The sequence below is a fragment of the Mobula birostris genome, chromosome 3 (assembly GCF_030028105.1).
Source record: "Mobula birostris isolate sMobBir1 chromosome 3, sMobBir1.hap1, whole genome shotgun sequence".
In the NCBI taxonomy this organism is placed as follows: domain Eukaryota; kingdom Metazoa; phylum Chordata; class Chondrichthyes; order Myliobatiformes; family Myliobatidae; genus Mobula; species Mobula birostris.
The window spans coordinates 98,469,944-98,482,247 of NC_092372.1; the positions used below are offsets into that span (position 1 = coordinate 98,469,944).

The 12,304-nt window shown below is 36.5% G+C and overlaps 1 protein-coding gene across 4 annotated transcripts in view; it reads left to right on the top strand.

Annotated features, from left to right (window-relative positions):
- Positions 1-12,304, top strand: part of wdfy3 (WD repeat and FYVE domain containing 3) — a 336,513-nt gene that overhangs the window by 208,496 nt on the left and 115,713 nt on the right. For all 4 annotated transcript variants that reach the window (XM_072253130.1, XM_072253132.1, XM_072253131.1 and 1 more), the window contains exons 23-29: positions 501-691; positions 2,130-2,282; positions 4,334-4,407; positions 4,503-4,664; positions 8,615-8,706; positions 10,280-10,400; positions 11,524-11,741. In XM_072253130.1, the coding sequence (XP_072109231.1) occupies positions 501-691; positions 2,130-2,282; positions 4,334-4,407; positions 4,503-4,664; positions 8,615-8,706; positions 10,280-10,400; positions 11,524-11,741 (1,011 nt within the window). The remainder of the gene's footprint in view (positions 1-500; positions 692-2,129; positions 2,283-4,333; positions 4,408-4,502; positions 4,665-8,614; positions 8,707-10,279; positions 10,401-11,523; positions 11,742-12,304) is intronic.

Below are 12,304 nucleotides of genomic sequence, written 5' to 3' on the forward strand. Positions count from 1 at the left end.
GTTGCAAAACTCCTGTTTGCACTGACATTAGTTAGAAGAGAATGGGAGCTACTTGTTTTAATATGGCACAGGAATTAAAAATGGACTTCCATAATGAGATGTGCCATTCTATCTGTCAAAATTGGGAAGACTTTCTCCTGGAAGGCATTAATGATGTCAGTGTCCATGTTCACGATCCGATAAGAAAACAGTGTATATAAATTAAAATACTTTGTCATATTCATGCAGCTTGGCTTTTGTCCAGCTCTGTGGCTCGTTGCATTTTTATAATTAATTGCATTTAAAACTACTAGAAAGTAGTTTTTTTCCTCTCTGATGATGAGTTCCTGACCTGAATCATTGATTCACTTTCGTTTTCCATGACTACTGTGTGATTTGCTAAATATTTCCAATACAATTTTTTTTTCCCAGATCAAAGCATATGCAACGTTCATTGTACTTAAATTTTTAAATTTTCATCCAGTATTTTTGAATTACTGATTTTTTTTTAATATTGCCAGGTGTAAGAACATATGTTCCGAAGCCCGTTGCCACTACTTTGCAATATATTGGTGGAGCAGCTGCTATTTTGGGATTGGTTGCAATGGCGTCAGATGTTGAAGGTCTCTATGCTGCTGTGAAAGCTCTTGTTTGTGTGGTGAAAAGTAATGCATTGGCCAGCAAAGAGATGGAGCGGATTAAGGGATATCAGGTAAGAACTTCATGATGGAAAGCCGAAATAGAGTAGCCTAAATGTGTTAACTAAATTGAGGAAATTTGTATTTTGTTTTGCCTTCATAAAGTACCAGTGGAGAAAAGTGCATGGAATGAAATATAACACCTTAGAAATAACATTTACAAATAAAATACGAAATATAATATATAGTTAGAATTTTATATAGCTTGCAGTTCAATACTTTTGTGTGTATGAATATCTAACGTACACATAAGCAACCTCTGTTCAGTGTCTTTATACAGGAACATGGAAGCACATGTTAACATGCTCTCATACCAATGAGCATAATCTTCACCAGAGATATTTCTTTATTATTGTCATACGTACTGAGGAACAATGAAGCCCTTTTTGTTTATGTGTCATCTGTTTAGTTTGTTTCATACAGAATGCAGAATATAGTGCAGGAGCTTCAGAGAAAGTGCAGTGCAGGCAATAAATAAAGGGCAAGAGTCACAGTAGATTTGGACATCAAAAATTCATCTCAAGCATGTGAGAAATTCATTCAAATTAGATAACAGTGTTGGTAGCTGTTCTTTGGTCTGGTGGTACCTGCTTTTATATCTTCTGCCCAAAAGGAGAGGAAGGAGAGAGAAAATGACTGGTCGGAGGCATCCTTGATTATGTTGGCTGCTAGCAAGATGCGGGTCTGTGCGATGGACTTTACTGTAATCACAATATTTTTGCAGTTCCTTGCTGTTTTGGGCAGAGCAATCACCATACCGAACAGTGATGCAGCTAGTTGAGCTGCTTTCTGTGGTGCATCTATAACAATTGGTAAGAGTTTCAGGGAACTGGGGGCAGTGGAGGAGTGAAGCCTGGAGAAAGCTTGAGGGGGACAGGTGACCTACTCTTGCTCCATTTTCTTATGATCTCAGTCAGTAGGTTTGGTACTCTCCTCATTCTTATGGAACTGTTAACATTTACTAGTGTAATCTGGAGCAGCCAAAATAGGGATAGTTAGCAGAATTAATAACATAGAATAAGTAAAGGGATTTGCACATACTGGAGGTGCACAGAGGAAAATAGCAAATCTGATCCTCAACGTGGAAGTAATGGGCACTGAAGAATGAATGTCCAAGCAGGCTGGAACTTCGGGATGTGCAAATTGTTAGGCTTCTATGCAAATCATGAGCCCGGTAAATAAATAGAGCAAATAAATTTAATTTATAAATGTATATAAGCTGGATATTGTAAAGAGCTTCATACAAGGGCTAATAAATCAGTGGAATAATTGTGCAGCAGGGAGCAGTGGCAGGTAAGAGGTACATTCGAAATGTAAGTGAGTGATGATCCTTGATGGAGTGAATGGTTAGCCTTTATCTTTGCCCTTTGGTGTCATTTCAAGTCTGCCCATAACTATCTTCAATAGAATTGATGATCTTTTCAGTTAAGAGTGTTTATTTTCCTATTTTAGCTCTTGGCCATGTTGCTGAAGAAGAAGCGGACTCTTTTGAATAGCCATATACTTCATCTCACATTTTCATTGGTGGGAACAGTCGACAGTGGGCATGAGACCAGTATTATTCCTAATTCTAATGGATTTCAGGACTTGCTTTGCGACTTTGATGTAAGGTTTAGTTACCATATATAGCAACAATTACTTAGAAAATGTACAAATTAGATTTCTATCTGACCAAAATCAAGAAGTATATAGTGCCCTGAAAAAGTATTCAGCCCCACAACTATGTTCATATTTTAGAGTCTCATTTTCTAAATTTAAAATATATTGAAGTAGGATTTTCCAAGCTAATCTACAAAACATTGTGTATCATGTCGTATCAAGAGAAAAAATCCCAAACCTGTCTACAATTTACTAAAAATTAAAAACCAAATTTGTGAGGCTGAAAAAGTATTCATCTCCTTTCTAATTACTATGCTAGCTTTCTTCAGGTGCAGTATATTATCTTACCAACCCATCCAATTTGCTGATGTCGAAAATTGAACTATGACCTACTTTCAATGAATTCCCCCGCTCTCTTTATTAGTCTGTATGAAATTGTTTATAATGATAATAGAGAAGCACAAATCTGGAAAAGGGTAGAAGACCATCTCAAAGGCAGTGACATACCTCATCCACACTACTTAGGTCAGGCCGTCCCTCTAAGTTTAGTCATTAGAGAAGAATGGCGCGTGTAAGAGAGGCTACTGTGACTCCAACCATCAGTCTGAGTGACCTGTGGAAGTCGGTGGTTACAAACTGGAGATGAAGTTCATGTCTCTATAATCACTAAGGCTTTACACAAAAAGGATATTCATGAAAGGGTGGCAAGGAAGAAGCCCTGGCTTAAAAAACAGCATACACTTGCCCATAAAGACTTTGCAAAGTGTTACTTAGAAGATACTGTAAAGATATAGAAGAAGCCCTTGTGGAACTTTTAGGGAGACTAAAGTGGAACTTTTTGGTCTGAACATTAAGTGGTATGTGTGGTGTAAATCTAATACTGTGTATCAGCCAGGTAACACTGTCCCTACTGTAAAGTACGGTGGAGGTAGCATCATGCTATGGGGATGCTTTTCAGCAGTAGACACTGGGAATCTGGTCAGGATTGATGGGAAGCTGAAAGCTGCTAAAAACAGAGAGACACTACATAAAAGAACCTGCTAGCCTCTGCCAGAAAGCTTAAACTGGGGTGAAGTTTGTCTTTCAACAGGACAACAACCCAAAGCACACTGCCAGAGCAACCTTGAAGTGGCTTCAATTGAAAAAATTGATGGCCTTGAGTAACCCAAAGTCTTGACCTTAACCTGATCAAACGTCTTTGGAAAGACCTGAAGATTGTTGGCCACTGCTCTCCCCAACTAACCTGGCACAGCTTGAGCAGTGGAAAAATCTTGCTGCATCACATTGTGCAAAGCTAAAAGAAACTTGTCAAAAAGGACTACAGGCTATAATAACTGCAAGAGGATGAATACTTTTGAACTGCTAAGATTTCAGGTTTTGAATTTTTTGTTTTTCATGCTTTGCAATTTTCCCTGTATTTTGGACCCTGCTGTGAAAAAAGAGCACTCAATTCACAAATGAAGTTCTCAGTTAAGTTGATCAAAATCCCTGGTTGTAATACTTATTTATTTGAACGAAAGGTTGGGCGCTGAATACTTTCACAAGGCATTGTATCCTGCATGAAGTGGCTCAGATTCAGAATTCCAATGGAGCAAATGCTTCTTGTAGCTCCCATCAATTCATGATGGAATGCCAGACTGCCTTTAAAATTTCCTTTTATTTGAGAGTAGTTACACCTGCAGAAATAAATGTATTTATATAATACCTTTTAATTGAGCCCCAGATTGCTCTTGCTCCCTGAGAGATCTGTTGGGACAATGAGATATTCTGTAATGGTTCAGAATAAATTTTGGCATATTACAACTCTGGAATTCCAGTGCATTCAAGCAAATTGTGTCGGAATTATTTGTTGAATTCAAATGAACTTGTTCTGAAGATTTGGAATGAGATCATACCCATGGTGTAGTTGAGACTATAATCTTTACTGCAGTAATGCTAATAGTATAGCACCAAGTTCCAAATGATCAACCTGTGATATAGATTTATTACTTAATAATGATAAAAAATGTATTTATGATATAAATTTTGGTATTTCATTAAACCTCCTGCATTGACAGGTATGGCTCAATGCACCATATGAACTTCATCTCTCATTGTTCGAGCACTTTATTGAACTTCTGACAGAATCAAGGTATTACTAAACTATTTCAAAAAAAATTGCTCATTAAAATTTCATATACCATAAAAATATTACAAATAAAAAGATTGTTTTAATATTGTTTACAGTGAGGCTTCACGAAACGCCAGGTTAATGAGGGAATTCCAGTTGATACCAAAGCTGCTGCTTACTCTGAAAGATAACTTCCTATCACAGTCGACCATTGCAGCTATCAGTAATGTACTCAGCCTCCTGCTGCAAGGATTTCCAAACAGCAATGATCTGCTCAGGTAGAGTCATATTTAAAAATTATTACTTAATTATATAGGCAGTATCAGTTTGTAGCAGCGTTCCATTCCTGGAATTGTTCATAACTTGAACTGTTCTTAAGACAGGAAAGAACAGAAATGGCAAGGGAGCAAGCAGGCATAGGATCAGTGGCTGCCTGCCACTCTCACTGTCCCACTGAGTGAGTGAGACAGTGAATTTGCTCAGTGTTCCCAGCTCTGTTCATCTACATCCAGCTGATTATTGTGGAACAGAATGCACACAGAAATGCCACATTCCCACCTTGCAGAAGATTCCCACAGCAGCCAGCAAATCCATTCCCATCCATCCTGCCAGCCTCGCAAGTGCCCATTTGTATGTATGGGGTGCCCATATGTTAGATGTTTATAACCTGGAAGGGCCTGTAGTGATTTATCCAAATATTGCATATCCTTTGCCAGAAAGCCCTGAAATGTCAGGAGGCAAATCCCTTGCTGCAGAGTACATAGTTTCTTGTAGTCATGGCATTTTTTGGATGGGCAAGTTGAAATTCTGGTCAGTGGTGACTTTCAGGGTATTGATGGTCGGGGACCTAACAGTGGTGATGCTATTAATTGTCAAGGATAGGTGGCAGACTATCCTGTTATCATCTGGCACTTTAATGCCCAAACGTTGTTGAAGTCTTGCTGCATGCAAACATGAGATTTTTTTTAATATATATTTGCTGAAGAGTCCCTATGGATATGAATGTTATGTGAACATCCCAGTTCTGCCTTTATGCCAACAGAAAGTTCAATGGTGAAGCAGTAGAAAATAGATGTTCTTTAGATACCCTGATAAACTTCTTTTGTGAAGTCCTGGGGCTAGGATAGTTGACCTCAGACAACTACAGTGATCTTTGTTTGTAGAACACACAATTCCCACCACTGGAGTGTGCATTCCTGTTGATGCCCATTGACTTCAGTTTTATTAAGCCACCAGTATTACCAAATTTGGTCAGACACTGCTTGATGTCTTACCTCATCTCCAAAATGCAATCAACATTGAAAATACAGAAAAAATATGAAATAATTTGAAGAATGGTAAATTACAATTAATATTCTGATGTTGTGGTTAATACCCATTCATTGTTTTATTCATTTGACAGCCCTAGCTTTTACATGGTAACAAATCTGGAAGTTCCGGATAGCTCATGGCAAATCGCAAGAATATGTTTTTTAATAGCTAGCCTGAGAGTGAAGGAAATATTTGCAGTCTTATTGAGAAGAGCCTACTTACACTAAATGGTTAAAAACACCTCTAATGCAGTGTCCCCAAACTTTGGGTTACAGCATCCCTTGGCTTCCAGAACCCCTTTCCCTTTCCAGCCATTACATAATCAAATCTATAAAGAATTTTGATTTATGATGCACAGCAAAGGAAAATAGGAACTGTAAATTCAAAGCCACAATGTATAATTGCAAAAATTATTCAAATCTATTTAAAGCTACAAATAAAATTATTTCTTTAATTACAGTAAATACTATTTTCATCAGTAATTTTAGAGTGTACATTAGTAGTCCAACTATTCACTACTTCATTGCTTCTTCAGCTTTCAATTAGATGGGTGGGCATGGGGCACTGACAAGTTTCGCAACTTCAGGCTGAATGTCACTCAGGAGTCCCAGATCTGCTTGTTCAGTAATTTATAGACTGTTTCATTGCTTTGAAAGAAATTGGATGACTACACTGAAACCACGTTCCACTAAGTACAATGTTGGAAAGGGGGTAAAGAGCATCTTGACGCTTTTCCACAATGCAGGATAGCATTCATAAATTTCTTTTTGTGACCAAAAATCTAGATATGATTTTTTAAACCTTGGTTTCAACTCAGTTAATTTGTAGCGAGATAAGTTCTGCCACCATCCTTCCTGGCAATTTCTCTTTACAAGTGTTTCGGAATGGATTTATTACCCAATCTGGAATTTGGATTGAGAGATGATCCTGAAATCTCTCTGCATGTCTGTATGCAGCTCACCCAAAAGGACACAGTATAGTTGAAGATCATCTTATGGTATTGTTTCTTTCCCTTCCAACTCAGAGAAGCTCAAATTGAAAAAGGTCACAACGGCCAGTGTTGCACTTAAATAGGGTTAATTTGTACAGAAATATGGAGATGACTGATTTGACTTTGATAAGATTCACAAAATTTCCTTTTAGTTAAAGATTGATTTCATTAAACATTGATAATAATTTTGACAAATGAGCAATGTCATGCCTAATATTTTTGAGTTGATTACTGAATGATGCATTCAAGTTTTCAAAGTCTTATTAGTTTCAAAAAGTACATAAAAGCATCTCATACGGTTTCTTTTTGAGAGCCATCTGATTTGTGTGTGCAACGGCAAATGTTCAAACTGGTCATCGTTCTCAATACAAAGCTCTCGAAATAGTCAAGAACTGAGAGCATGGGACTTGATTTTCTTTAATGCTGTGATAATAGTATGTAATGATTTATGCAGCCAGTCACTTTTGTTTTTTGCAACTAGGTTTTGTCTGAATTACATAGTGAATGGTAAATATGTTAGGTACAGCTTTTTCCAAGAAGGTAATAGCGCCACAGTGGCATCCTGTCATTGATAGTGCCCACCTGTTGTACAAGCAAGAATGTTGATGAGCAGAATGTCCTTTTTGAAAAATTTCTCAGCAACCAGAATTATTGACTCCTCCTTTGTATCTTTTTCTAATCGCATGCAAATACAACTCTTGAACCATGCTTTCATCTTGTATGAAGCGAACATGACCAAGAAACAAGGATTCATTGCCTAGCAGTGTTGACTCATCCACTGCACAGCAAATTCTGTTGTCCCAAGTATGTTGCACAATGTGTCTTCCACATTCTCAGACATTTCATCTATTCATCTTTGAACAGAGATGTTGGTGAACAAAATCACTTCAATTAATTGGTCCGCTGACTTATGCAAAACCGGACTCAGAACCTCCCTTTCTACTGGCAAAATCAGTTTTTCTCCATTGTATGAGGCTTTCCAGATGTAGCAATGAGTAATGAACTGTTGTATGAAGCACGCAAACCATCATTTGCTTTGTTGTGAAATACTGACAAACTTGCTTGAAATGTTTTCCATTTCTGAAAGTTTTCATGACGTGAATCAAAATAAGCCAAGTTCTTGTTTGCTTCATCAAAGTGTATTCTCTTCAAATGTTCGAGGAGCCTGGATGATTTCATTGCCTCATTTGTGGGGGGGGGAAGCTTTTTCACATAGCAGACACATTGGCTGCTGTTGGTTAGTTGGTGCTGGTATAAATTCATATTTCAGATTCTCCAGACTACACTGTTTACTCTTTTTCATTTCGTTTGCTTCTGCAATTTGATTATAAACTAATGACCACAGTCATTCGCCTTTTGTTTTAAAGTTCAACCTCGAGCGCTGCAATCAATAAAGCGGAAAGCTATGACATCATCATAAATTAGCCAAAACCTGACTTTCTGCCTGTAGGTACCAGTATCTCAGTTGGGCATACCCTTATTCATAGGAATTGTGACACTGCGTGATTAGAGTATGGGAATTGTACTATACTATAGTAGTGAACAGCATTAATGAGCGGGCCCAAATATAACACCCTTTCTTCAGTCCAATTTATCATGATATACAGAAGTGTCATATTGCTTTTCAATAACTATGATGCACTTCAAGCAAAGTTTAAGAGAATCATGGGTTAGAAGAGATGAGGTGATTACATGATCACTATAATCAATTATGAGGTACTGAGGATCGAAATGCTTATAATAAGTAATTTATTTTTTAAATTGAGTTTGTAATCCTTCAGCTGCCCTCCTTGCTACCAACCACCCCCTTTAACTTTATCATAGCCCCCAGTGGGGTGATATCGCACACTTTGGGAACCACCCCTCTAATGTTCTCTATGTGTTGTACAGATATCATTTTATGAATGTGTTTTTTTTTGTGCCAAGGTTTGGACAGTTTCTTTCCTCTACATTGCCTACTTTTGCAGTCTGTGAAAAGTTTATTGTCATGGAGGCTATCAGTGAGGAAAAAGAAGAAGGTAAGCACTGCATCTTTAGCTTAAAAATGTGTGTCCTTTTTTTTTGTGATGTTCTAACCATCTCAATTGACCATACTGTGTTTCAGTATGGTACTATAAATAAATTTTTATTTTAAATTTTAACACTTCTGAGGGAAATTCATAATTGAATAGATATTTCTCAGTTTTGGAAAACTAGAACTGAGGAATATAATTTCAGAAGAATAATATGTGCATGTAAGACTGAACTTTTCCTTTAACCCTTCAGATCTGTGGCGTTCTCCATCAGTTGAGTTGTCAGGATGGTCATTCAATATATTCAGAACTGAGTGGATGGATTTTCAGATTAATCAAGAAGTTGAGATTTATGCAAAATAAATGGAAAAATTGAAATGGGGCTAACATTCCTACATAATCATCATTGATTATTGTTGCTTCTTGAAAGAATCTATTAATAGTCATAATTGACCTTCACTTTACATTTTCCTGCAGGTTTTCCTTAATTATCTCTTAAAACTTTATCCAATAATTTGCCTATATTTGATAAACTGGCTGATGAGTAAACACATTCTTTGTCTTGAAAGATTCGGTGTGACTCAACATGAGACTGCAAGAATAGAAAAAAAAATGATCCACTATTCCCCAATGTTAGAGATTACATGTTTGAATATGTAGAGAAAGTTATTTTATGGTTATTGCAACCATCCTTCCTGGTGATTATGTCATTAGCAGTGAAGTAAATGTTTCCTGCTTTATCTTGCTTTTGTTGTCCTTCATCCTTCAATCTACTCTGTGGTCACTTTATTAGGTTACAGTTGTACATCTTCTTAATGCAAATATCTAATCAGCCAATTATGTAGCAACAACTCAATGCATAAAAGCATGCAGACATAGTCAGGAGGTTCAGTGGTTGTTGAAACCAAATATCAGAATGGGGAAGAAATGTGATCTGAGTGACTTTGACAATGGTATATGATTATTGCTGCCAGATGGGGTGGTTTGAATATCTCAAAAACTGCTGATCTCCTAGGATTTTCACACACAGTTTCTAGAGTTTATAGAGAATGGTACAAAAAACATCCAGTGAGGAGCAATTCTGTGGGTAAAAGCATCTTGTTAAGAGTGAGGTCAGAGGAGAATGGCCAGTGTGGTTTAAGCAGACAGGAAGGTGACAGTAACTCAAATAACCACACATTACAACAGTGGTGTGCAGAAGAGCATCTCTGATCCACAGTCCATCAACCCTTGAAGTGAGTGGCCTATATCAGCAGAAGACCACAAATATATACTCTGGCCATTTTATTACAGGATGTGGCCACTGAGTGTATCTTATTCCCTTAGCTACCTTTGTCTTTTACCTACCTGCTAATTTTCTTACATTCTTCTTCGGTCTTTTGATTGTTATGCATTTAAAATTGAATGTGAGCACCTAAATTAATGTTCAATAAATTAGAATTCCATTTTAATTGTTACAACTATAGAAGTTACTGAAAGTTGGTCAGTATTTTGCCTCTTCCTGTACATAAAAAGAATGCTAAATAAGATGCCATTCTACATCTCAGTCTTGAAAAATTGTATTTCATGTTCTTGATAGGCGTTGATGATGATTTTGGTGGCCTTGTCTCAGCAAATACCATTCTACTGAGAAATAGACTCTTAGACGTCTTGCTAAAGCTACTGTATACTTCAAAGGAAAAAAACAATGTTAATTTACAGTAAGTGTTACTTCAATAGTGTTACCTAATTTGCTGCGATTTTTAAGATATTTATCCAGTGCCTTTAAGATTAATTACAACATGGCACAAACAATATATGAATACAGATACTGTACATTGCCACCAGATGAAGTTTGCAATGTTGGTGACAGAAGAATATGGTTTGCAATATACCATATAAATAATGAATAAGCTGTAGTGGAAAGGGTAAGGAATGGGAATTGATGCTTCTGCTCATGATATGCAAGAGCAATGATGTCTCAAAAATATAAAGAAGATTGAAAAATCGAATGATACTTGATAAAATTTGTTTAATTTTCTGAAGTATAGTGTCACTAGGATTTTTTAAAAAAACTACAAAATTCTTCTGTCATTGTTTGTCTTCAACCAAATTATGTCCTAGTTGTATATTCGAATAACTTGTGTGTACTGCTCATTATCTAATCTTGTTACTATTTCACTCTTGCTAAGGACAAATTGCACATTTAAAATTGAGTGAGAATTTGAAATTTAACCTTTTTTCTGTATTTCTTTCAATTATGTTTATTGATTATTTTGAAGCATTCCAACTCCTAGTTCATATAGTCAGCTTAATGTGCTTTTGTCCACTCACAACACGCTGGAGGAACTCAGCAGGTCGGGCAGCATCCGTGGATCCGTGGAGTGTTGCTTTGACCCCAGCATCTGCAAATTATTTTGTGTTAATGTGCTTTTGTGTCTATTTATTTCCTCAGTATTTGATTTTAAAAAATATTATTTGTTACTTTAAAAAAAAATCTGAATTTAAGTTTCAGCCGTTGCTAACTTCTACTCTCAATTTAGCCCCTTTAAATCTGTCATTAATGTTGGCTGACTGTTACGATATCCGGAGGAATTAATTAAAAGTATATAATTACCAATTTAATCCAGAGTAACTGCTGATGCATTTGTGGCTGTGTATCTTTTCTTCACTGAGCCTTTATATTGTTTAATATTTATATCTAGATGCAATATGTGCAATTGACCTTACACCATTTGAATTAAATCATTTTACCCATTTTCTGTACATTTTCAAGTTAGAGATTTTAGCTTACTTCTTTTCCCTTCCTTTTTTTTAAAACACACATACAACATCAAAACATAGAGCATGTGAAGAATTGGTGAAGGTATTGGGTTTTGACTGGCTTCTGATGTTCATGGAAGAGCACTTGCATCCCACTACTGTCACTGCAACAATGAGAATTCTTGTTATACTGCTGAGCAACCAATCAATCCTTGCCAAGTTTAAAGAAGGGCTTTCTGGAGGAGGCTGGCTCGACCAGACGGACTCTGTTCTCACAAATAAAATTGGCACTGTATTAGGTATGTGTAAAATCTTATGCAAAGTGTGACTGGTACGTCTGGAATGTTGCCTGTTTGCTATTTCAAATTGCATAGCATATATTTTATTTATGTATAGCTTGCCTTTAAGGGTGCGAACTGTTGGGTTCTACCAAGGAAATTTGAGATATTCCAAGTTCTGGAATGAGTAGCTGAAATCAACAAAATTGCTCATAAAGCTGTGTTATTGTTATAAATTGATCATAAAGTTATCCTGCAAAGTTTTGACCGTAGCTCTTGCATCAGTGTGGCTATTCTGATAGTTTGATGCTTCACATTACAAATTCATTTCTGGAGAATAATAGTATATGCTTGTGCTGTATCTTGAAAAGTAACCACATATCTTGTTGAACATTTAAAACTGATTTAATCACAAACTGACATTCTAGATTGTATTATTTACAATATAGACACAATGATCTGTCCTAAGCATCGCTCATTCCTGAGTAAGGAATGAAGTGTAATGTATGTTATAGTAGACATTTACTCCATATTATTTGACATTGCAATGAAAAATTACATGTACCACTACTTAGAAAAAACAA